Source organism: Epinephelus lanceolatus, chromosome 1 (assembly GCF_041903045.1).
Source record: "Epinephelus lanceolatus isolate andai-2023 chromosome 1, ASM4190304v1, whole genome shotgun sequence".
In the NCBI taxonomy this organism is placed as follows: Eukaryota; Metazoa; Chordata; class Actinopteri; order Perciformes; family Serranidae; genus Epinephelus; species Epinephelus lanceolatus.
Window position 1 is genome coordinate 14104241 of NC_135734.1, and position 26257 is coordinate 14130497.

Here is a 26257-nt window from a genome sequence, read left to right on the forward strand (position 1 = left end):
TTCTCTGTATCTGCTGGATGTGTAAATAAGCATCCACTTAGCTCACAGTATCAACTTTAAATGTGATAATATTTCCATGTTGGGGTTATAACTTGTTTCTGTCGCCCCCAAGTGGCCAAAAAAATGCAAATTATTGCAGATTTAAAACAGTAGTAAAATAAGGAGTGTAATGATTACATTTAAACTAATGCAGTCTTTATCAGTTTAAATGGGGTGGACAAAATAATACAAACACCAGTGAGTATAATGCACTACAATGTAACAGTGCCATAAACTGCATCCTCCAAATAACTATAAAGTTGACTCAACAAAACTGGCAAATGGGCATATTCCTGGTTTATATCTGTGCTAGGGTTCAGTTTAAGGCTATCTCTAGTATTAAATAAAAAATCTGCCCTACGAGGGAATTTATTATGGGCTATTTTATGATGTTGGGCAGTAAAGTCAATATTTATAGACAAATGACAGCTGTGTCACCATGTGCTGAAAACAAACCATACAGACTTTTTGGCTGACATTGTAGACAGACCATTGACATTGTGAATTACTGACTGACTGGCATGTTGAGATGTTACATCCGAATGAGTGTAAAATAAATGGATGGCTTTCAGGTGTGAATCAGCCAATGTCCCCATATCTCAGTGAAATCACCAGGGCTGCCAGCAGCTGTCACAGTGTCCTCCATTATTTACTGTCACCGTGGAAGGAGCAGCAGCTCCAGGATGTGTCTCTAGATTACATTATCAGATACAAATTAATTAAAACCAAGCTATTCACTAGTATTGAGTTTTTACTGGTGGATGCTGCTGCAGGAGAGAATGCCTCGAAGTTTCATCCTCCAACCTCACAATTAAGATAGAAAGCCAAAGGCAGTGTACAGGGCAAAATGTGTCATAAAGGACTTCTTCCCTGTCTTGTAGCTGACAGCAGATGATGGTGGTTGAGATCAGAGATTTTACTGGTTAAATGGTTAAGAAGGTTAAGGAGTCAGAGTTAGGATAAGGTTAGCACTGATTTTAATTTTAGGACATAAGGTTTTAAAAATATTTGTGGTCCTCACAAAGGTATGTGCATGTGTGTGTCTGTCTATGTGTGTGAGAGTGTACTACCTTCTCTTTGTCTGTGTGTTTGTGGACAGTATTATGTGTTGCAGGTAGCTGGTAGAAATCATCCAGACTTGTTTCTCTAAGCACTGAGGTGCCTGACGGTCAAAGCAGCCAAATCGCAGCGTCCTGTGGTCCAGAGCTACAGTCTGTCAGGACTGCGGATATCCTTTAATCGTCTATGAACGCGATCCCATCAATCCTGCAGAGTTAAACAAACAAACCCTGAATCAACAAAGCTCAGAGAACAATTTGGCTGCCCCAGATTTACAACTACCAGTGGGAGCAAAAATTTCATAGCACAAAAGAGGTGGGTGACCACAGTGTGCAGCGGAAATATTTACAGATGACAGGGGGTTGAGGAGAAAGAGGGTATGGCCTTGCCTTTTTAGCAGCCACAGGACGAGTGTCCTTTTGATTGGAGTTGAGGGATTTCCACACGGTGGTTTTAGACATTTCATCAGATATATTAATATCAGAGGGGTCACACCTGAGGAGCAGGGAGAGGACAAAAAGATAGTGTTGGGAGTGAGTTGTGGTTTAGGGAGAGGTCAGTGTGTTAGTATTCACAGGGTGCACTTGAAAGCAGAACACCACACACACCAAACAAGACAAGCGTGCATGTAGATGAAAAATAAGGAGGCACAGCTCTCATTATCTTACCACACCGATCATCTGGTGTCCATCCGGTCCATTTGAGTGTGTAGGGGGGGTGCGTGTGTATGTGTGCTCACCTGGGGTCATGTGCTTTGGGAGTCTGAACGGGTTTGCTGCTCTCCATGGGAATCTGAACAACAGCTGTATCCTCCTTCTTTTTACTGAGCATAACCTGCGATTCCTACAAGACAAAATGTTTCCATGCCACAAACATATCTCGTCAATACGTGTGTGTTTATTTATGTTCATCTGAGTAATTCAAGCTGCCTTTTAAACCAGTGATTCAGTAAAAAAATTTAAGACTTTTATATAATCATGATATAAAGTTGTTGTTTTTTTGTTTTTTGTTTTTTTTAATACATAAGGCTTCATCATTCAATGAATATTTGATTTTTTATACCTGGTATAGGTCATAACCTTACAGTTTAATCTAACAAATTGTATATTATTTATGTATGCTCTAAGAATGAAACACTTCTGAAATGTACTTTAATTTACCCCATATCTCTTTATTTACGTCTGATATTTTGTTAAATTACAGTGTAATTTGCAGCTTATTGCATTGATATTAGTTGCATTGTTTTATCGGTATTCTGTGTTGAGATAGTCCAAATACTTTTTATACATGTCTAATATTTTTCTAATACATTTTTGTTGTCTTTTTCTTTCACATGTTTAAAACTATAGCACTGTAAAAAATAGATGAGGTTGGGTGTAAAACGGTATAAAGTAACGCACTACTGTGATCGCATTTGTCAGTGACACAGTAAAGTAACATGTTACTGTTCTAAATTCAGTAATCACATTACAGATACTAATTATACAATTATGTCATTATTTGCATTACATAAATTCTTCAATTATCAGCATAATGGATACAGTTCATCTGTCATTTTAACAAGTGTTTTTGCTTTTAAGTCTGTCATGTAATGGTGTTAGGAAGGCCAGTCTATGTTATTTTATGTAGGCTTAATTGTATTTTTTTTTTTTGTTGAGGCAATTAAAAGGGTACTTCATCAATTTTCAACCAGCTTTGTGTAAATGAGCTGTTGTAAACTTCCCTCCATCTAACCAGTACCTAGATCCTCCTACTTCTTTCCTAGCAAAACTCTGCTGGATGACACAACAAATGTCATTTGGCGGAATTTTGCTGGCTGTCGGACTGTTGCTCAAGCTACAGGCTGTAGTTCTGCATTTTTGTCAAGAAAACTATAAAAGAAGGAAAGGTCATGACATCAGTGACAGTGATCAGATTTTGCATTGGAGCCACAGTTTGGTGCTGATCCCATCTTCTCCCATGATGACAAACAGAGACAGAGACAGAGACAGAGACAGATTAACTGTTTGGAGACCAATAACAAGGAAAACAAACACATTTAGATAAAAAAAACATCATTCAACATTATGTAATGTATATATTTGTTTAATTTTGTGCAAGGATTTTTTCAGTTAAAGGTGAAACAACATAGATATGATGGGTTATAGTGTGATTTGGTGTGCCCGACTCATGGACTCCAATAGAGTTGGCACCAAACTCTGACTCCAATGCAAAATTTGAATACTGTCAGCGAAATCATGACCTTTCCTTCTTTTTTCTTTTTCTTGATTTCCCTATTACCTGCCACCCATGTTGCCATGAAAGACACAAAGAGTATAGAAGTGGATCAAGAGACAGACCCACCTCCCTCTCTCTCCTTATCCTCCACCTATGCCTAATGTTATATTACTGTTAACTTGCAATTGCATGACAATACATTTAAAGCAGTGTTGTGGAGTAATGTAATAAGTAGTGTGATTAATTATTTTTAACACTGAGTAATCAAGTAAAGTGATGCATTACTCTTTTTTAAATGTAATAAGTAATGTGTAATATATTACTCCTTTAGAGTAATGTACCCAACACTGAAACTAGGCCACATCATATTATAATATACATATACATATTCCCCAGTATATTCTCTATCTGGTAAAGGGGGCTTTGGTTGAAAAACAACTGAGAACCTCTGGTTTAGACTACCTCTTCCATTGTTTTGGAGGCATCATCCAGGTTCTTCTTCTTCCATTCAGGCATTAAGTCATCCAGGTAACTTAGCTCTCGCTTGGAGAAGCACCAATCCAGCAGTTTGCGAACGAAAACCAGAGCCAGCACCTTCACGCACATGTATAATAAAAATCTGTTGTTTAAATGGAGGATATTTAGGAACTAGTGAAGAGAGAAAAGTGATGTTGGCAGTGGTCAACTCACCATCATTGGGAAGACGATAGCGGCAGGTGAGGTCTTGATGACCCAGAGCAGCACCAGACAGGTGAGCTGAGTGACAGTGAACAGGTGCACCTTCCTCAAGGGCACATGGCGCAGGTAGATGAAGTCTGGCTGGTGTTTCGCCGGCATGCCGAACAACTTCAGACGGTCGAAGAACTGAGGAGTGAATGCAGGTGGTGGGGACGTTAGAGACAGAGAGGGTAAAGGAGAGAGAAGAATTAATGAGAGCAGAGCAGGGAGGCAGATGGCGAATATGGCAAGAGAGAGAAAGCGATTATGAATGACAAATTTAGTTAGATTAGTCTGACAATTAACTGTCAGGCTTCATTGAATTGCGACAAAATTAATTTGATCAGGAGAGGGCATCAGAGGGACAGCCACATTAATAAGAGGTTGGGATGATGGAGAGGGGAAAAGAACAACTTGGGATATTTTGTATTTAAATTACTTCCAGATTAAGAAATAAGTATGAATATGGTAAAAGTTGAAAACATATTTGATCACATGCCAGTGTGATTATAGCATCCTTCAAATTATTCATAAAATTATTTTTTTTAAAAATAGACACTCCCTTTGCAAAGGAGTGCTAAAGGCAGACATTTTCAAATTGTACCCATAGTGACTTTAATGTAAATCATCTTTACCATATAGTTTAATGATCCTTTATATATGTCACATATTACCTGGATGCCTTTTAATGAAGAGACTCCCATGTAAAGGAACACACCATAGAGCACTGGCATAGGAATGAACTGAAAAACAAAACATAAATCAATAAGCTTTGATGAGTAACATTATCACAAATATCCCAGCCAGAGGGGGGCAGCATTGTGTAGCTTGTCTGACTGACCTGCAGGGCTCCAGTCATGAGTACAGAGCAGCCCATGAGCAGGAAGATGACCAAGCCGGTGAGCCTCTGCTCTCTGATACCCAGGAATCGAGGCTGCTCTCCTGGAGCCGAGCTCTCTGACTCCAGCTTCAAGCTGTTGACATGAGAGATGGACAGGACCGTGGCTGCTACAAACCAGGGTAAACCCATGATGGAGCAAACCGCCAGCATCACCCCGACCATGAGCAGGTCCAGGTGGTACCCACAGCCCTTCTGCATAACAGAGAGGAGGACAGACAGGTACATGAGCAACAGTCTGCACAGATTCAAAGGGCAGATGTATTCGCTTCTTACCAGCAGTTTGTGCTCTTTGCGGTTGATGATGACAGCAGTTATCTGTTGGTCCATGAAGATGAGGATGGTGCAGAGAAGAGCGGGAATAGCTGCAGCTAGGACTGTCCACCATGGGTTGCGTCCTATTGGATTGATGATCCAACCTCGGTCATCTCTGGTAGGCTTGAGGATCACATTAAAGAGGTGTGAGGGCATGAATCAGCCATGTGGCATTTTATATCAAGGTTATAATTATGTCTTCCCTTTGTACCTGGAATTTGCTGGGCACCTTTAACTTCTGGGAGGGCACTCCAATGGCATAATCAAGCAGAACCATGACGGCAATGGTGAGGAACACTGCAAAGTCACTAATCATGGACCGCACCTGGGAACAGGAGATAACAACACTCAGAGATCAGTTGTTCCTAATGTGTCACGTCAAGTAGTGGAGCCCCCAGGGGTGGCCATGGGGGGCAATGGCCATCCTGATACAATTATTGGTCCCTCCACCCCCAGCGAAAATTATTGGAAGCTTTTATAAAAACTAGACAGCGTAAGGCATCCATTGTTGCAAACCAGGTCATGATAGCTTTTTGGGAAGGGGGCTGTATAACACTCTTAAGTTAAGCTAAATTTTGGCTAGGAAAAAACTGACATGGCGATTTTTAAAAGGGTCCCTTGAACTCTCCTCAAGATATCTGAATGAAAATGGGTTCTATGTATGGATGTATAAAGAGTACTGGATACAGCCGGGGAGGCGGGACCCTGTTCATTCCTATGACAGTTGCTCAGTGGTGCATGAACCGAAATTGCTCAACTGCCTGGTATAAAATTACTCTGAAAATTGATCGCGTTGCTTCTGCCCTATGTGGCCCATAAAGCAGGCGCACTGGAGACCACCAGCTGAGCCAGCTTACTCTGCTAACTTGAATGGGGTTAAAGTGATTAAATTGTGCAGCTCTTCAAGACTCTTCTAGACAAATGTTATTGAACTGAATGGATCAAATTCTGATAGTAAAACAAAGCATTTTGCGGAGGTTGTCATGCTCAAAAAAATGTATCCACTGATTTACAGATGTCTCTTTCGTCATGTAAGTCAATGGGAAAAAGTCGTTTTAGGCCCCAGGGCATCATGTGATGGATGCAATTACACTCAGTACATTTACATGCACAGTTAAGTCAAGCTACAGCCATGGCTCGACCAGGCCATTTAACTGGACTACTGTCCTTGTCCCAGTATACAAGCACGGGAGGGGAATCAATTTATTGACCAAAGTGTGTCCGCCTCTACGATGGGTGGCAATATGCTCCCTTTCAGCTTGTTAATATTGGACCTTTTTCCAGTTGACCTATTACGTCACAGACCAAACAATTGACGAACAAGTTAACTATGGTTAGCTAGCAGCAAACTGGTACCATGGTGGACAACTTAACAGCTCTATACATTTCTCATGTGCTATGCTTTATTTTTTCTTTTTCTTACCTTCTTCTGTTACACATTTAATGCTTCTCTACTTCCAGGTCAAAGCCGGGTGGCGGAAACTGTGGCGCATGCACAAAGCACCTTGGACAGTTTGGGTCCGATTGACTGTATACATGCAGGAGTAATTTGACTCCCAATGACATTATCCGGGTGTGTTAGTTGGACTTTGAGAAATTTGTTTTGGTACGATTTCCGTTGGACTAACACATTAGCATATATTTTTTTTTGTCTGGTTTTAGTCGAACTAACACAGAAAATTGATTTTCTCTTATGTCATGTAAACTTTAATGACTGTCAAGCCACTATGAAAATTGGCTTCAAAACCCACAGCACTCCCTGGGGTCCTAGTTCTATGGGTACCCATGAATCTCCCCTAAACTTTAGAAGGTTAGTTTCCAGTAAATGTTTTGTCTATAACAACCATTGTATTCCTTCAAATTAAAGCCGTATATTTGTCTTTTCAGGAAAAGGATAACCTGCCTATTTAAAGAACAATGATTTAGCAATATTCATTGTAAAAAAAGAAACCAAAGTATATCAGTGTGCGATTCCCTTAATTCTCCATATTGACAAGGTTTTCAACAAGCCTTTGCACTTCAACAGCATAATGGAACTCCTGTAATTCAGTTATAGCTTTGGTCTTGGTGTGCCATCCCAAGATTTTCAGTGGCTTCATCTGCTATGAAGAATTTCTCAAGGGGGCCACTGCACTTATGTCAGGTTTCACAATGTCTGGTGTCACCTTTACGTACTGGGCAGTCTTATCATTTGATTACCTTGGTGGGGAAATAACGACTTGTCTTGAATTGTTTGAGGAAGGCAGACATGAAAAAGGTTGAGAAGAACAAGATGGTAGACCAGAAGAGAACATCTGGGGTGTAGGGGCCGTGGTGGCCACATGCCGTCCCAACAAACTGGCCCTGCAGACTGACACACTCCTGCAGAAATTCACAGGGGTTACATAAAAACAAAACTGCTCAGATGACTCAGGAGAAAAAATAGATCAAAAGACTGTTTTATCTCAATTATCTGACAGACAGGAAGGAGTCTACAAAGCTTAAAGAAAAGAACAGTACAGAAGAAACAAGAGAAGCCTTTGGTGTGCTCAGTTATCCACAGCAGTGAAAGGTCAATCCATTGAGTGTCCTTGTCAGTGTTTGCAAAGGTCCTTAAGAGAGGTCAGGTGCTCAAGGGAAGGTGAGGGGGTTAGTTGAATGTTAACAAAAATAAACACGTTGGATACAGTGTGTGCTATCATGTGGAAGTCACACTGAGATTAGGAGTCAAAGTGTGTGTGTGTGTGTGTGTGTGTGTGTGTGTGTGTTTCCACATAGTTAAGTTACCTTGACAGTGAGGTTGGTCCAGGATACAGCAGAGGCTGTGATGTTTCTCTCACTCCACAGTTCTAAGGTTTTATTACTGGGGTTATCAGGCTCTGCACACCTACAGCTACAGAGACAGACAGAGAGACAGCACAACAAAAATTTGTATTTTTTTCTGCCAAAAAATGACGGGCTCACATGCTTTTATCACTTAAATTAGGCCAGACAAAAAGAGAACTGCATGCAAGGATGTGATCTGAAGGCTTGTAGAGGAGAGCAGGAATGAAGAGACAGCAAGGGCAAAGCCACAATGTGTGGAGATGCTTGCAGAGAGAGAATGGCAGCTATATATTGTTATCCTTGGATTCCACCAGTTACAGCTGTGACCTGGTTTTGTTCCGTCCTTTGCACAGGATCACACCACACAAGAAGTGTTTCAGAAGCGGAGCATTTGCCTGCATGGTTCAGTAGACTTGCAGATTTCATTGATTTTGTCCTTTGTCCTTGATATTTGTGCTTCTACCATAATAAAGTAGGCTATGTTATTGAATTTTATTTTGCTTTATTGTCTGTTTTAATTGTTGTACCAAGATACCACACGCCAAGAAGACGCCTATTTATGCCAATGAAGTTGCTCACCTGGCACATAGGCCACAAAAAGTGTCTAGCTTCCGGGTTTACTTCTGCAGTATGTGACCCACTGAATATGCACAGTAGTGTTTCTCCTGCTGGCCCCACCCACAAGTTCCCTCTCCGCTGATAGGCTTTACATCGTGTTGATGCCATGGATTTTTAATTGCTTTTCTAAGGTATAAGTCTAAGTATAAAACTGAAATGGCTCAAAAAATTAATAAAAGAAGAGTCATAATTGACCTTGTTTGCAGTTCCAGGTGTCCTGTCAGCGGTTTTTTCAGACGTCTCATTCACATCAGTGGCTGATGGGAAAATAGTATTTAGGCCGCAGGGGATTTTGTCGCTGCAATACTGCGAGTGGCCACTGGGAAACACTGGCTTCAAGGGGGAGCAATGTTCCTGGGGGCCAGATATTTACATGTATTTAATTCTGACAGGGTGTTTATTTGAAAAATTGACTGGATGCTGCCGTTCCATTTTCTATCCAGTTTGTTTGGTGTAATACATCATGACTGAACACGATGCACGTTTTTAGCAGAGCAAAGCAGAGAGCCACTTCTATAAAGCTTTTGAGAAGCATTACGGCACGTCTAGCGGAATCACAAGCATTGTCTAAAGTAACCCTGATTAGCTCTGGCGGATATGTTGCAGCAAGAACGTGGCACAGCTGCATTATTGAGAGGTTAGGGAAGAACAACGCACTGAAAATACAATGAACACTAAAGAAATCTACCAGGTGAGTCATTTATTAATAATTTTAGTTACTCACTACGCCAGTGTGAGTTTGTCCAGATCGCTGTGTGTGTTAAAGGGGTAGACTTCTCCGAGGTGGAAGAGCTTCTCCAAGGCCTCGTAGATGAAGATGAGGCAGATGAGGGCGGCAAAGGCCTCCTCTGTGAACCGAGTGATGTAGCACACCAGAGAGCTAGCATCAGTGGCAACCAACAGCAGACACAGCAGAGCGGTCCACAGGCCGATGCAAGCCCTCAGCGACAGATAGGACAGGTTGTAGTCCCTGATGTGAAAGGAGAAGAGAAGGATGACAGGGAATACATTATCTGTTAGAAAAGGACTGTGGTGTGGATAATAAAATGTCACAGGCAGGTTGTAATACATACTTGCAGAACTTGAAGAGGATTTTCTCAAAAACAAGCACAGGCCCTGTGCTGCCCAGAATGGTGAGAGGCTGACCAGCAAACACAGAGTAAGCTACTCCAGTCATAGATGCACCCAGTAAGGACTCAATGGCACTCTACAACACATGGTGGAAATAGAGTATGTCTTGTATTCAGTAATAGTTTTAATGCTGTATTCATAATGTTCTAATCTCAATGCAGTATGTGACTGTGTCTGAGTGTGTTTGTGCTCTTACGATGCGTCCCTCTGTCGCCTCCCCCAGCAGTCCTCCAAAGGTGATGACAGGAGACATGCAGGCACAGTACAGGAAGAGGAAGGAGGCCACACACTGGAGGCTCAGACCGTCCTTATAGTCACTCAGGTAGAATGGAGCTTTCCTCTTGATGTCCAATATCAGACCACCAAACAACCTGGTCACAGCACACAACAAGAGAAGAGAGGTGCTGAAGTTTAGAGCACAATCTGGTGAAGGGATGTCGAGCTGATACACCCAAAACAATTGATGAGTGTGGTCAGACGTGTCGCTTGCATCTGTACGTACACTTATCAGTGATGTCAAAGTATCCTGGAGTAGACTTCTACATCATGGCATCAAGATGAGAAGTTAAACCACAGGAGGTCAGCAAAAAACAAGATTTTCAGGGGACCGTAACTTACTGTTTAAGAAATAAAAGGGAGTGTTTTGGTGCTTGTTTGTCTCTCAGGCTATCACACTTGGTTTGTCATTCGCCTGTCCAACCTCAGTTCCTCACAAATCCAAATTTAGATTTGGTGGCTTCAGCAACTGTCAAACATGGTGGACAGTGCTAAGTTAGCCCCAGGCTTCCACACATCCCTTTAGAAAACATAACAGGTGCTAAAGCCAGGGGCAGGGTGGGAGGTGGAGGTCTGTGTGGGGGGTCTCTGAGGCTCCAACCCCAAATGTTTTCAACTTTGTGTCATCCAGATGATAATATATACCCATGTTTATCCTACTATACTAAACCCTAAAAGAAATCTAATATAATTGAGTAGATGTTCTTTTGTTGGCCTGATATTCACTTCAGAAATTTAAAAACCACATGTATGTGGAATTATTGGGAATCCTTTCATTTGCAATTAGAGTAACCCAGACTATGACACACAGATTTGAATGTAGCAGATTTTTTTTAAATAAACAACCAGTCTCTGAACTCTACTCCAGCATAGTGTAACAAAAATAGCTTTCAAGATTAGTGTTGCTGTTTACACCACATCCCTAACCTACTTATGATGTGTTGATTTTTAGGCATTCTTTTATCTCAAATGGCTGGAAAATTGTGCAGGTAGCTGCCGTTAAATGGAGAAAAAAAATCTCTCCAGGGTTCTCATAGTCACCATATTTGGGGTTACTATACCCAAATTTATCTTATGTAATTTCTATGTATTAAAATGGCTACTACTGAACCAAAAAGCCTAAGTAATCTACAAGCAACTGACAGCTTACTTTCCAGTTCTCTGCAGCTCTGGCCCATGGCACTCAGGATGCAAGTCTTCCTCTACCTGGCAGACTGTGCCATTAGGGACTCCTGGCATCTTCCTCTTCTCCTACAGGCACCCAATAACAGTCCAACACACAACAGACATCCAATCTTCATTGTTCTGCACCTAATCAAAGTTTTAGCTAAAAGTCAAAACTGAAAAGTAAATCTCTCTGTCATAACAGCTGTGTACCTGAGAGGGGACATTCTTTGGGGGCTCAATGCGGATGGAGGGGTCCCACTCTCCCGGCGGTAGGACTGTCACCTGATCCAGGAACTCATCTATCCCAGCCAGCAGGTCACTTCTGTCCTTTGCCTTGTAAGCTACATCATGGAAGATCTGTTTTGGACAAAAGTGAAGGACAGAAGAAACTTAATTGCCTGTCCTTGTAAGACAAATCTAGAGATTTGATTTGTTCTGTGAAGGTTTCTGAATTTAGATTTTAACTGATGCCGCGTTCTTACTTCATCTGTCATGATGGTCGCCATGGAGCGCCCAATTTCGTGGTATTGCTGAGCCTTTCCATCTGGGCCCAGGAGAATGAAGAGGAACCTGTTTGTCAACAGATGGTTTGGAGTATGTAAATCATTCCTGGATTATGGACTTCACATAATTTGATTTTGCAACTAAACCACTGTTCACATGGCCGTCTACCTGGTAGGTATGGGGACCTCAGTGAGTCCAGTGAGGAGCACAGCAGGGGAGAGGCGGACAAAGGCCACAATGGGCCTCTCCACGAAATCCAGTTCTCCCACCAGTACGTTGGAGGCCTCTGCACCCTCTGGGATCTTCTTCATGAAGTGCATGTCCACCTGGTCAGACAAGGCAGTATGAGTTAAGAATAAAGATAAAAGAGTTACAACAGCAATATGTTTTTTATCATCCTGTCACTTCAGTGCAAACAGAAATGTATTCAGTCTTAGAGCTGTACGTAAAGCTCTCCCACCACAGGTGCAGCATAATGCCAGAGAACCATGCTAGCATTTCAGTGCTAAGGGTGTTATATGCACTCAAAATCCCAGGTGGACATTGATGTCTAAATGGAAGCTTTTATCTGTGTCCTGTGTGGCTGTACTTAACAGTCTTGCAGTGATGGGCTGCTGCTGTGGGATGCACTTTGAACACATGTAATTCTCCTGTTATTTCATAGGGGGCACTCTGTGACCTAGTTGATGTTGACAGCACACCAAACGTTGATTACAGATCTTAGCAGGGTGCTACAGCACATCATGCATAGAGCTGATGGCCCTGTAGAACCAAAAAAAAAAGATCTTACACTGCTGTTATCAGATGTATTAATTATATCTGCCCTCTTCTAATCTCATAGTCTGTTGTGGTCTTCACAGCATCTATTTGTGTACATAAACAGTGTGCACTGAGAAATTGAACATATTTATTATGAGGGAAAAAAACGGCTTGTTTACCTTGCTGAGGTCCATTTGGGAACTGTCCTGTGCTGCACCGTTCTTAGCGGGTTCTACAGCTGGTGGAGGTTGTGGAGATGTGGCTGACCCTGCTAGACAGTAAGGGTGTGGGTGTGCATATGAGTGTGTATGTGTGTTCGACGGAAAGAGAATCAGAGTTAGTACATATATCTTTTTGCCTGCCAAGTGCAAAGTCAAAGAAATATCTATGAAGGTAGTAATGCTTAGCTGCCAATATGGCCCATTTACTCAGGAACAGGTTTTGGCAGTCCGTCCCTGTTTCACTGTCCAGAGACTGTGCTATTGTATCAGTCTGTCTGTTACTTAGTCTTGTTGTTCTTAGTCTCCTCCTGTCTGCTTTTATTACCTAGTTTTACTCCATTCATTATTCTGATAAAAATGTATATCAAACAGTCTCTTACTTAGAGGGAAAGTTCTGATTTTTTGAAATGGGGTTGTATGAGGCACTTATCCATAGTCAGCCTGTTACACACAGTAGATGCAGGTTGGCACACCCCCAATTTGGAAGAGCAGACAGGAGTATCGACACAGAGGCTAAGCAGTGTACTGCTGTGGTTGGGGACAGCAGCAAAACACATTTTAGCCCCCTAAAAAAGTCCCACCTAAAAAAGACTATCACTTTAAATGGACGCTTCGTTGAGAATACTTTCACCTTTTTACCTTGCTGTCTATAAATCTCTTCAAAGCCAGAATCCATTGAGAAAAACAAGTAATTCAGCATCGCTGAACACAGGAGCTGCTGGTCTACCGCTACCTCGATCAGTTAGTCTGTGTTATTGTGTGAATTTAGCAATTAAAAGGGTAAGTTCAATAACACAAACATACTAACTGATGGAGGCAGCAGTAGACCAGCAGCTCATGTGTTCAATGAACCAAAATTACTGTTTTTGTCAATGGAGTCTGGTGGCTTTGACAAGAGCATTGATGTGGAACTGAAGCCGCTAACGGCCTCCCCATCAGCAGTAAAGAAGTGAACATGATCTCATTATAGTAGACGCTCATATTGATGTTGATTTTTCTGGTGGTTAAAATATATTTTGCTGCTGCCCCTGTCCACAGCAGTACATTGCTTAGCTTCCATGTCAGTTCTCCTGTCTGCTTCTCCAAACTGGGGATGTACTGACCGCCATCTACTGTAGGTAATACACAAGTTTTCCGTTAAGTAATTGTGAGTCAGTTCATATTTCTGAGATTTTACACTGATTCTGTCTCCAGACAGTGGATTTCTACATTCAATTCATACCATTAAACAATCTGTGATAACTGTTTTATGCTAAACGTAACATGTTTGGTGCACAGTGTGAAACCCACCGGTCAGAAGGGGCTCTGACTGTTTGCGGGTTCCCTCGGCAATGGAGCGGACGATGGGGATCAGGTTCTTCTTCTTCTCGTTCTGGTGGTGATGTCTCTTCAGCAGAGCCTCACGTACCTTTACTCTTACACTGTCGTCCAGCTCCTTAGACGCCTCCTGGTGGTCCAACACCATATCTGCAAAGAACATGCACAAATGCTCATGTTTGTGAAACCAGACTTAACATTTTTTTAAATTAAAGGCATCAGTCACCTTTAATTTTGTACAGTATGTATTTTATTTGTGCTCTTTTGATCAGAACTTTAATTCATTTGTAATCAATAAGTTCGACACAAGCAAAATAACTAGCACACTGCTGAGCAGAAAGTGCATATTGGCAGTGGTCGGTCAATATGTGTCCAACATATCTGGCCATGTGGGACTGCAGAGAATAATCACCATCTCTTTATCGCTCTTACCCCTTCTGCTCTCCTCCCTCTCCCAGTCCTTTCTTTTTTACTGACTTGCTGAGTCAGCACTGGAACTTTCCTTCCTTCTTTCCTTCCCTCCTCCACAGTCAATCAAAGTGTCTGCTTGACACACACACACACACACACACTGCAGTCCCTGCATACATTCAGAGCACACTTCAAGGCCAGCACCATTGTGTCGAGCTCAGCGCCAGTATAATAAGCCATGTTAATAAGGACAGCGACAAGAGAAACGCCTGAAATTAAATCAAAAGCCATAAATGGCTCATCTATCGCAGCCTCCGCTCACACTTCATAGGCTTGAGATGGATCACGTTCTTTCTAATTTAAGACTGCAGCAAAAGCTCCGCCTCATCCTCATCCTGTATCACTTGACTGGTGCCCATCAGTTACTCATCTGACGATGTAATACATTTAATAATATTTGTCATGTTCAAAGAACTGGTGCATGGATTATTAGAATATGCAACTTCAGGCATCTTTATTACATTCTCTTAGTTTGCCACTCTTCTATAAATAAACAAGTAAAGAAATGAAGGGTTTTTTTTGGCTCTATCTCCTCTACCATCTTGGATCCTATTCGGGGTCCAGGTGCTGCTGGCAGGAGTCACATGGAGAGGAGAGAGAAGTGAGAAGAGCAGTGGAGAGCCGGAGAAGAGTAACGACTGCAGGCAACAAGGCCGTTCAGGGTGTAAACCTGTCATAACACCATGAGGAAGGCTGACCGATGGAAAACCTTGAACCACGTGTGTGTGTGTGTGTGTGTGTGTGTGTGTGTGTGTGTGTGTGTGTGTGATGGATGGACAGTGTAGCGCTGAACCATTGTTCATGTGTGGGTGTGAATTTTTGCAGTTGTATATAAATCATTTATTTATCCGTCAGATTAAAAACGGTGGTTGTCCTCTCACTCATAGATATACATAGTCACTGCTAATCCAATTGTGTGCTTCCTCTGGTATGCAAATGAGCTCGAGCTGTGGCAGCATCTTTATGTAATTGTAGATTTTAATGCAAATCAGGTTCAGCAGAAGTTCAGATGCAATATTCCAACATCCACACAGCAACTACACAGCTCAGTGGCACAAACTATGTCTTTATATTGTGTTTGTTTATGTTTACATTTGCAGGAAATCATTTAGACTTTTCAACATTAGACCAGTGGGGTCGTGTCTGTTTGTGTTTCTGCATCCAGCGCGATGATGATGCTCCCCGCAGGCCTGTACTGCATGTGTGTCTCCTCTCTTAGGAGGATAAATTGATTTGTAGAAGACATCCAGCGGGCATCTCTGCTGAGATATACAGCCTGTTTTATATCAGTGAATATAATATTTACTGAATGACAGCAGTAAGAAGTGACTTTATAGAGCAGGAAACAGAGGGACGGGAAATTGTGGAATCATATATCCATTTGAAGAAACGACACCAGTCACTTACAGCAATGATAACAACTGATTTCTGTCTTTATGAGAAATCATTCAGGCGCAGCTTGCCTTTTTCTCTAGGAACAGATAGCGCTCTGGTACTGAGATATTAATATGTGTCAGTTGGACAGATTCTCACCTGCAATCTCTTCGATGCTGTCAGCACGCATGTCAAGCAGCACGCTGCCATTGATGATGCAGCTGCGGAGCTCAAACAGGCTGTGGAGGGAGAGAGTGGCCACATAAGGCTTGCTCCACCTCTCCCCTCCATCCTCCACGTCTTCCTCAAACTTCAGCCACCTGTGAGGTAAAGACAGGATGAGAGGTTTGGAATTAAGGAGTAAATGTGATCCCTTACTATATTTATCTATTACTTTAAAAAATCATTTCTATTTATCAAATTTCTTGTCACTTACAAATGATTTTAAATTAACGAGAGCTCAAGAGGTTTCTAGAGTTGGCTAGATCCTATATGACTGCAGTACAGAGACAGAGGTGAACACACAACTTTTAAAACATCTGGAGTGATGGTACAAAATATCATTCGTCATGATGAATATTACACTATCTCAAGCAATATATTTAATGCAGCAGCAAATTAGATTTAGCCTGTTATTTGCAATTCATTTGAACAGTGACAGGGTGTAACACAATTATTTGCCAACAAGAGTTACAAAGCTGACACTAATTTTGTTTGCTGTCGTTGTCAATGTGGTATTAAACTGTCATTATATACAGTATTCCCCCTCCTCTACCAGCAGCAGAATTTATTTCCTGCTTTAGTTTGGTTTTCTTTGTGTTTCTATTTCAGGCATTTTTTCTGTTATTTAATCCCTGTTTATGAATTACTATTTTAATATTAGAAATATATTGGATTATTGTCTCACATGTTAAATGCTAGTGATCATATTAATGATTTCACAAAAATTAAATTTGTTTTTGAAAATAATTAAAAAATTTTTTTAGCAGACTAACTTGTAAAATATGCATTTATTCTGAATCTGATGCCTGCAACATGTTCCAAAAATGTTGGGACAGGAGCATTCTTCTAACAAAACTCAGTAAGCCCTAATTACTAATTGCTTAAGAATTGAAAGTGAAATTCTGTCTCAAGATTCACAAGCGGGCTCCTTAAATCTTCAAAATTTAAAAGCTGTCAATGTGGAAGAATGGGCCAAAATCCTGTCTGAACACTGTGAGAGATTAATTTCTTTATACAGAAAGTGTCTTGAAGCTGGCATGCAAACAAAGGCCTCTTCAAGTATTAAATACATTTCGGTTAGCGTGTTCAATACATTTCTCCTCTGTCATTCAACTTTACTGCACATCATTTTTAGGGACCGAAATGTTACAATACCTTGATCTGTATAATTTTATTGCATTAATACCATAGTCTGGTCTAAATTTCAAGTGAATAACAGCATTAGAAATATGTTTAATGAAATGTCGAAAAGGAGTTGTATCCTTGTGTCTGATTGGTTAGTCCTACATGTAATTAATTTGATGGCCAACAGGGACAAATGTACCGCAACAGTCCAAAACATTTCCACCAGGAGACAGTGCTGCAGCTTCAGAAATAATAACAATTAAAAGACACATACGAAAACATATACTGCAAATCCCCGTCCTGGGGGAGCGCTAATTAGAACAACTGGATTTTCTACCAAGAGAGAGAAACCAGAAGAAAGGGTGTATCTGGTGTTTGGTTCTTAAGAATGAAGAAAACTGGAGAAAAAAAGGTACGGACTCTTTTATATTTTGGCCTTCGCCTTTTACAAGCATATACAAGAGCAACAGATTTACATAGCTCCCCCTAGAGGCTTGGAGAACTTTCATTTTGTTGACTGAATATGCAGTTTGTAGTTTTTGTTTTCATCGTTTCTGTATTTGCAGAATGTTTGTTGTTAAAGTATTTATTCTTTCTGCAGCATGTTTTTTCATTTGCAGCCCATTGGAATTTTGTATTTATTGTTCAATTGGCATCTTTTCTGAATCTGCAGCACGTTTTTCCTGAAGGGCCATTGTAGCCATTTGTCCTTGTCAGCCACCAAAGTTTAATCATATCATTTTCTTGATAGATATGTCTAACTCTTTACAGTCAGTGAAGAACGTTTTGCTCCCATGTTGGGTCTTAAGTGTAATTCTTCAGCGTTTGATCCATACAGACCCAGAGCAACTCAAAACAGATGGAAAGAAAGGAGCATCCGACCTTAAAAGGAAAGATGTTTCCCATCCTACACAAACATCAGCCTTAAATCTTTAAATTTGTGGTTCATACTATTTCCCCTCAGGACAGATGTTTTTGTTGTAATTGCAAACCACACAACACGAGGCAGAGGTTTGACACTACAATAAGAAACTGCAGCATGAGTCACAGCAGTGTTTTGTGTCACTCCTCTCTTCGTAGCTTTTTGCCTTGAGCAAACCGACCAAAAAATGATCCACTAAGCTGAAAATGTAACTAACACTCTTTCTTCGTAACAATACAGCTGTAGAGCTGCCGGGCTGTCAGGAGCTTTATTGCCAAGCATTGTTGCCAACAGCTCCCAGAGGAGATCCTGACCTGGCTGTTTCCTTCCACTCAGCATCCTTGCCATCCTTCACACAGATCTCATCCAGCTCAGTGAACAGCTCGTGGGCCACATGTTCAGCATCCTCCTCTGAGCCCAGGATGAACTGGACCCGCTGGGACGGTGTGTCTGATGAAGCGAGGGGATGTGAGGGAGGAACAAGAGGTGAACTGTGGCTCTCAAAAGACCTTTACAAACACACACAACACTGCCTCCTTTGTCAGAACATGTCTTTTAAATGACCATTGGGTCCATAACACACACACAGTCACACAAATCTATACACACACACACGCAACATGCTGACTCGTTCCTGCTCTTTGGAAGATAATTAGCAGGCTTGTCGATTTTAGCCTGGAGTGATCTGTGTGTATGTGCAAGTGTGTGAAGTGCCCACAGTATTGATAGGCTTTGTTCAACAACCACTACCTCCTCTCTGGGAGGTGGGTTTGCAAGTATACGAGTATAAGAGTCATGACCAAATATCTATTTCTTTTGCCCATCTCTCTCTCTGTGTGATGGATGACTGGGTGAGCTGAAGAAATACTTTGATTTCAAAAGTAAAAGAAACCTGAGATGAGGTTTTTTTTGTGTGTGTGAGTGTGTGTTACCATGACTGGAGGTGGCTGTCTCACTTCCCTCGCTTTGTTGTGTTGCGACGCTTCCTGCCCTTCTGTCTTTCTTGCGGTGGCGAGAGCCGTGGGCCTTGTGGTGACGATGGCTCTGCCTGGGCATCCGGACGCCCACAAACAGAGTCCTGTGACCTGAGAAAGAGGCGAGAGAAGAGATTTCACTTTTACTTCTGAGTAATGCTTTTGTGTCTCCCAGCAGTGTGTGGTCACTTTATGTGATTTACCTTTGTATATTTTGTACAGTATTTGTGTGTAAATTGTTGTTAAGGAGCTGTATTTATTTAATTTGGCGTAAATTTGTGTTTTGTTTTGTTTTTAATCAAAGTTTAGGAGTGTAACGTCTCCCACCATGTATGCTATTTTTAATGTGATTTCTCATTGGTAGATGGTAAATGGACCTGCACTTGTATCGCGCCTTTCTAGTCTTCCAACCACTCAAAGTGCAAAGTCACATTCACCCATTCACTCACACATTCATACACTGGTGGCTGAGCTACCATACAAGGTGCCATCCCTACTCAGTTTTTAACACGCTCACACACCGGTGGAATAGCCATCAGGAGCAATTTGGGGTTCAGTATCTTTCTCAAGAATACTTCAACATGCAGACTGGAAGAACCAGAGATCGAACCGCTTATTATCAGCCAGTCTATCAGGAATCTTATTTGCCATCTGTAGTGCAGTTATTATAGAAACACACAAAACTAAGACTATTTGCATACCAATTACTCACCCCACGTTACGTTCAAAACTTTTTTTTTGCCTCCAGGGTGAACGAAGAATCCAAAAACAGAAAATTCTTGATGAACTAGAGTAAAAGTGGTCCGTGTTTAACAACAGCAAAACTATCCAAACCAGCAAAACATAAATTTACAAACTCTCACACACACTGTGCATTGTAATCCAAGTCTCATTTAGCCAGTCAGTACTTTCCAAATGCACATTTTAGCAAAAACCGTACTACTTAAAACCTTCTGCATGATTCCACCTGATATAGTTTTGCTGCTGTTAAACATTGCCCTCCTTTACTCCAAATCATCAAGAATTTTCTAAATTTTTGGATTTTTTGTTCACCGAGGAGGCATGTGAGGAAAAGCAAGTTTTCACATATTAAATGTAACATGGATGAGTAACTGATAAACAGTCATTTTGTGGGTGAAGAATTCCTTTAAAGCTGTAAGCAGCAGACCAAAGGAGTCTGGAGAAAATGTATTTTCTTTTTAATTTGTACAAGAAGGTACAAAGCACAAGGATTGTGAACATTTTTATTTTCTTTATTTATGTTTTTTATTTGTAAAACTGAAGGTGCAAAACTTGAAAAACTGAATTTAGAGAACCATCCTCCCTCTTCACACGAGATTGTGTTCCTACATTCGCCACTAACACCATCATGAAATCAGTAGATGACACATCAGTGATCGGGTTGATCTTCAACATCGATGAATCAGCCTACAGAGCGGAGGTGCAGAACCTGGTGGGCTGGTGCTCAGATAACAACCTGTCCTTTAATACAGGAAAGACCAAGGAGCTAATCATCAACTTTAGAAGGTCATATGATGAGGAGTACGCTTCAGTCTTCCTCAGTGGGGGCAGGGTTAAGAGTGTACAGCTTCAGGTTTCTGGACACACATGTCAGAAGACAGAACATGGTCCATTTACACCACTGCACTTCTACAGAGACACAGCTACATCTGTTTTTCTGAGGATACCGAAAAAGCACTGACTCAACAGATACTGGTGACCTTCTACTGCTGCAGCACAGAGAACATCTTAGCGGATGTTTTGATAAAGTTGCCTGTCTCATCCTAACATATTGCATCTCTGTGTGGTATCTCAGATGCACAGCAGTGGATAGGAAAGCCCTTCAGCGGGTCGTCTCCAGAGCACAGAAGATCATTGGGATACAGCTCCCATTCCCCAGAGGATATCTACAACACATGCTGCTTCAGAAAAGCCACCAGCATCTGTAAGGACCCCACGCACCCATGCCACCGTCTCTTTGAACTCCTTCCATCTGGCAGACGTTAAAAGGCCTTCTAAGCCTGCACCTCCAGACTGGGAAATAGTTTTTTCCCCAGAGCTACAGCAGCACTGAATCAGTCTGTTGGGTGCACCCTGTAATGTCAGCCACAACTGACTTTATTACAACACAGGTACTACATTGTGTGTTGCGTCTGCACTGTTTTCGTTACATTGTGATTACGTGACCTGGTAATGGGTTTATAATGAGAAATGGGAAGTGGAGAATAATAAAGTTTAAAGTACATACATGTGTTTACATTGAAAATAAAGTCTGGCAGAATCAAGAGAAGGAAGCACACTCCCTGTTGCCTGTTTCATTTTTTTCCTGTTCTTAACACAACAATATTATAATCTGACTACAGCTCTTACGCCCGGGGCCTGTTATACTTTAATACATATACATAGTGTCATGATTAACATTAAAATAAATATGTAAACATGTGAATCATTTAAGTGCAGCTGAAATACTGCTCAACAGAGAATGGGAATAACCATAAAACATCATTCTGGTGATATTAATGCCTATAAAGATACCTGCAACAAGGAGAAATACAGGGGAGGACCAAATAAAAAGTTTGTATATGAATAGTAAATAATAAAGAATGCTGTCTTTACATGAGCCTCAGGCCTTTCTGAACTGTCCCTATGTAACAGCAGCGGGAAAAAAAGGCCTAGTAAGAGCATAAAGTCTCACAATGAACTTGTTGGCAAGTTATCTGCAGAAGGTTGTGACTTAAACATAACTTCTGAATACATTTTTCACTTTAGCCTGAAGAGTATTATGAACATCGTTTTAAAAAAAACCCCAAAAAAAACAGATCAGCCCTTCAGTTTTGGGCTGCATCTTTACCAAATGTTGTTTTTAAACACAGGCTTTTGATTCTGCTTCCTGGCAACTTCCACCAAAACAAAACCAGGAACAAACCATTGTTACTTTTACATTTTGTTCCCTTCAAATTTGTTTGTTATTTGTACTTTTTTGTTGCTTTGTGTTTACTTGCTGTTAATTTTGGCAGTTTTTATAACGTGACTGCAGACTGTCTGATTAACGGACTTCTTTTAAAGCTGATACAGCCTGTAGAACTCTGTAGAATATTAATACACACTTATACCACATATACCACCAAAATACTATTACTACAATATCATTACTAAAATTAATGTTATTGTAGCTATTGTCATTACTGTTTGTCGTGCCCATCTCTCTGTCTCACTTTCCCCCTCTCTTACTCATTACTAAAAGTGCATGTCATCCAAGAGAAACAATAATAACTAAAGGAACAGTCAGAGTTGTCATATTGAAATTGAAGGTGTGCTTATGGATTCACATCGTCAACTCATGCATTGAGTAACATTACAAGTAAACATTCCATCTTAAATGCTGCTGGCAGTCGGCCCATTGAATTATTTTTCTCAGACTCCAGCTGCTGTGAGAGGCAGCAAAACATCCTGTCATTTTTATAGTTACAGCTTATTTATGTAAAACTCTCCACAGTATGAACAGTGGTTACATAAGCCTAAAACCAGCCACAACTCAGCCCTGAGCAGAGTGACCGTCCGCTATTGACCAATCAACAGAGAGCAGTGTTCACAGCTCCACCTTTTAGTGCCACATCTGTGTGCTTGGTACCCCAACAGAGGGGTGATCTAAAATGGGGACGGTACAGAACGTTTCCATTGGCACCATCCACAACTTTTCACAGTGGATACAGAAAAAAAGCATACAGAACTATGTTGATCTGTTCTGTACCCAGGACATCTGTTGCATGTCTGTCCATACTGGAAGAGGGATCCCCCCTCAGTTGCTTTTCCTGAGGTTTCTACCATTTCTTTCCCCATTAAGGGTTTTTTTGGGGAGCTTCCCTTATCTGCTCTGAGGGTCCAAGGACAGAGGGATGTCATATGCTGTAAAGCCCTCTGAGGCAAATTGTGATTTTTGATATTGGGCTTTATAAATAAAATTGAACACCCAGCCTACTTCACTCTCCTGTCGTTGGGTTGTGGTGTGTGTGTCATCCACTCTCTAAATATATACATACGTACATTTCATTTCAGACTTTCTGATGACAAAATATAAAATCCTTATTAGCCGAGGATAAAACAGGCATCTTCCTGTGTTCCAGATGGAGAGAGAACATGTGCTAACGGAGGAAGACAGAGTTGATTGAGCTGCACTGCGGTCTCTCAGCTCAGATGGTTAAAGGAACTGAATGTGAAAGCCATTAAACCGAGGGTTAGGTGTTGGCCCAAAGCTCCACGGGGAGAATCAGGGAATAACTCTTTACTTCCTGCCTGATACTAGTCTCAACCTCTGCCACCTGTGATTATCATCAGTGCATTCAGTGTTTCACACAACATGCTGTGATAACAGACAATAATGGAGTTTATTTGAATATCAAAGCAGAGCCTTTTAAAATTAAAGAATGAACAGTGGAAGTAATCAGGCAATTAATGAAATTGTTTGGCAAATTGTTATGAATAAAATGGAGGTGTGTGTGTGTGTGTGTGTGTTTGTTTGTTTGTTTGTTTGTTTGGGCATGAAAAACATAGTTTGGGGTGCATCGAGGACACAAAGCTACTGGGCTGGAGCTGAGTGTTCAATCTCTGAACGTGTTATTATCTCTCCATGAAAGAAAGAATGGGGTGACTCTCTCTCTCTCTCTCTCTCTCTCTCACACACACACACACACACACACACACACACCTGTCTTCACCTACCGATGACAGATCAGCCCCCAAGCCTCCTTGGGGTAGATGGAAGATTCATTTTTAATGTTCAATTCATCTCCACCAGACAAGGAGACAAAATAACATCCCCATGTTCTCACAACAACTCACACTATAAACTATCTACACACACACACACACACACACACACTCTCACAAGAATGATAGAATTGACTCAATCACGCCGAAATATATTGTTTGGCTTCATGAAATATACATGTCTTAGGGGATCTGCTGAGGCTGAGGTCATGTAATTTAACTAACTGAGGAATATACTGCCCCTACTCAAGGTGTAGGTACTTTTTCTTAAATATGTCCCAGTGTTTCCCACAGGATTTTGGGAAACTATGGGGGGGATCTGCTGAGGCTGAGGTCATGTAATTTAACTACCTGAGGAATATACTGCCTCTACTCAAGGTGTAGGTACTTTTTCTTAAATATATCCATTGTTTATGATGCCATATTTCTGTTCCACAACATTTCTCAGTGAAATACCGTCATACATTTCTTAACTTTTCTAATTTTAGGCAAAATGATGGATGCAGTTATATTACAAATGAAAATTTCATCTACTGAGCTCATAAAATATGATTCATGGTTAGAGTTGGACCTGGCCGGCAGCGTTATTATGTAGAATTAAGCGGAAATACAAACTGCACCTGTGTAAAGGTTGCTGATAACACAAGGGGCATTATTTCTACACTGTATGCACTGCCAGTAAAGAGATGTGGAGAGATAAAAATATCTCTGTTGGTTGAACTTGAAGAAAAGGAAAAGGAACCAAAACTACAACGAGTAAGAAGTTTCATGTAACTCATGACTGGGGTGTGGTCAGGCTCAAGCTCATGTTTTATTATTTGCAATTTGGTCTGGTGAGGTCAAGTGTGCAACATGGCTGAAAGAAAGAACCAATAATGAGCAGAGCACAATCCTCAGAATTGGATTGAGTTGACAGTGAATAATATAATAACAATAATAATAACAAATTCAAATTTGTCCCTCTAGTTTGCTGTTTTTTGTTTTGTCTGTGTGTCAGTGACATACTGTGCAATTCACATTTACCACCCAAAGGTGTAAGGTGAATGGCTTGGGAGAGCATAAGAAAACAGCAACAACAACAAAAGTGCAACAGTGCATTCTGTTTAATCATGACCTATAGCACAACAATAGCACGATTTTTTTGTAAAAATCCATTCTTTTTTTTTCTTTCCTCCAAATGGTTTCTGTCATTTTTTATATATATATTTTTATTGGTTTTGTTAACAAAACAAAGAAAGATCAACATAAAGGAACAGTCAGAGCAAATACATGAACAAAAATCAAAATGATCACAAATATATAGCATGTTTTAAAATAGACACAAATAATAGTAAAAACAAACAAACAAATAAAGTAAAATAAAATAAAAAGACATCACTTCACAATAAATTATCACATTATGGGATATATGACCGTCAGTAGTGTGGCAGGATGGTAAGAGAATAAAGGGCTCACAGGTGATACGGTTGAAATAGGCTAAAAATGGAGATCAGGTTGTCTGAAAACATTCAGGTTTTCCACGGGAGCTAAATTTAAGTTTTTCTAATTTAAGGCAGCCCAGTAAGTCTCTGATCCACTGAGTGTGAGAAGGCAAACAGGTAAGTTTCCAGTTGAGCAATATGACACGTCTAGCCAACAGAGTGCCGTAGGCTGCTGAGTCAGACTGAGAACATGTTAAAGGGCTGCCCACTGGTGCAATCCCAAAAATAGCTGTGAGGGGACAAGGTTCAAAATCAAATTTAAAGACCTCAGAAAAACATTTGAAAAAAATCCCCAAAAATCTGAAACTTTAGGACATGTCCAGAATTGATGTATTAGAGTGGCTGGTTCCAGTTTGCAACGAGGACAGATAGGATCAGTATTAGGAAATATCTTACCAAGTTTAGCCCTGGACCAGTGAGTGCGGTGGACTACCTTAAACTGAATGAGAGAATGTCTCGCACTAAAGGAGGGAGAGTGAATCCTATTTAAAATAGAGGTCCATATCTCCTCATCAAATTCTTCCCCCAGGTCCTTTTCCCACTGTGCCTTAAAGGGAGATGGTGGGATCAGGAGGTTGGCAATTATTCTATACAAGAAATTACACCCCTATGAACTTTATTTAAACTCAGAATATCCTCTAGTGGAGTTCCTGTGGGCCTATTGGGGAACTGAACTGTGTTTTTGTTGACAAAATCCCTTCCTTGCAAATAGCAGAAAAACTGAGACGTGGGTAACTGGAATCTTTCTTTCAGCTGTGCAAACGAGGCTAATGTACCATCAATATATAACTGCAATAAAGATGTCAATCCCAAAGAGTGCCAAACTCTAAAGGCTCCATCATTTAATGAAGGGGAAAACATAGAATTTTGAAACATCT

The 26257-nt window shown here is 40.9% G+C and overlaps 1 protein-coding gene across 3 annotated transcripts in view; it reads right to left on the bottom strand.

Moving 5' to 3' along the window:
• Positions 1–1002: 1002 nt before the first annotated feature.
• Positions 1003–26257, bottom strand: part of slc4a8 (solute carrier family 4 member 8) — a 45737-nt gene continuing 20482 nt past the window's right edge. For 2 of the 3 annotated variants that reach the window (XM_033627352.2, XM_033627350.2), the window contains exons 3-25: positions 19090–19242; positions 18472–18607; positions 16048–16208; positions 14017–14193; positions 12685–12776; positions 11915–12072; positions 11725–11812; positions 11453–11599; positions 11226–11326; positions 9996–10170; positions 9742–9875; positions 9393–9638; positions 8012–8117; positions 7445–7606; positions 5457–5570; positions 5207–5368; positions 4874–5125; positions 4707–4775; positions 4006–4179; positions 3778–3909; positions 1838–1941; positions 1488–1593; positions 1003–1305 (exon numbers count right to left, since the gene is read on the bottom strand). In XM_033627352.2, coding sequence (XP_033483243.1) covers positions 1300–1305; positions 1488–1593; positions 1838–1941; positions 3778–3909; positions 4006–4179; positions 4707–4775; positions 4874–5125; positions 5207–5368; positions 5457–5570; positions 7445–7606; positions 8012–8117; positions 9393–9638; positions 9742–9875; positions 9996–10170; positions 11226–11326; positions 11453–11599; positions 11725–11812; positions 11915–12072; positions 12685–12776; positions 14017–14193; positions 16048–16208; positions 18472–18607; positions 19090–19242 — 3155 coding nt within the window. In that variant the 3' untranslated portion in view covers positions 1003–1299. The remainder of the gene's footprint in view (positions 1306–1487; positions 1594–1837; positions 1942–3777; positions 3910–4005; positions 4180–4706; positions 4776–4873; positions 5126–5206; positions 5369–5456; positions 5571–7444; positions 7607–8011; positions 8118–9392; positions 9639–9741; positions 9876–9995; positions 10171–11225; positions 11327–11452; positions 11600–11724; positions 11813–11914; positions 12073–12684; positions 12777–14016; positions 14194–16047; positions 16209–18471; positions 18608–19089; positions 19243–26257) is intronic. The other variant, XM_033627351.2, reaches the window with a different exon arrangement.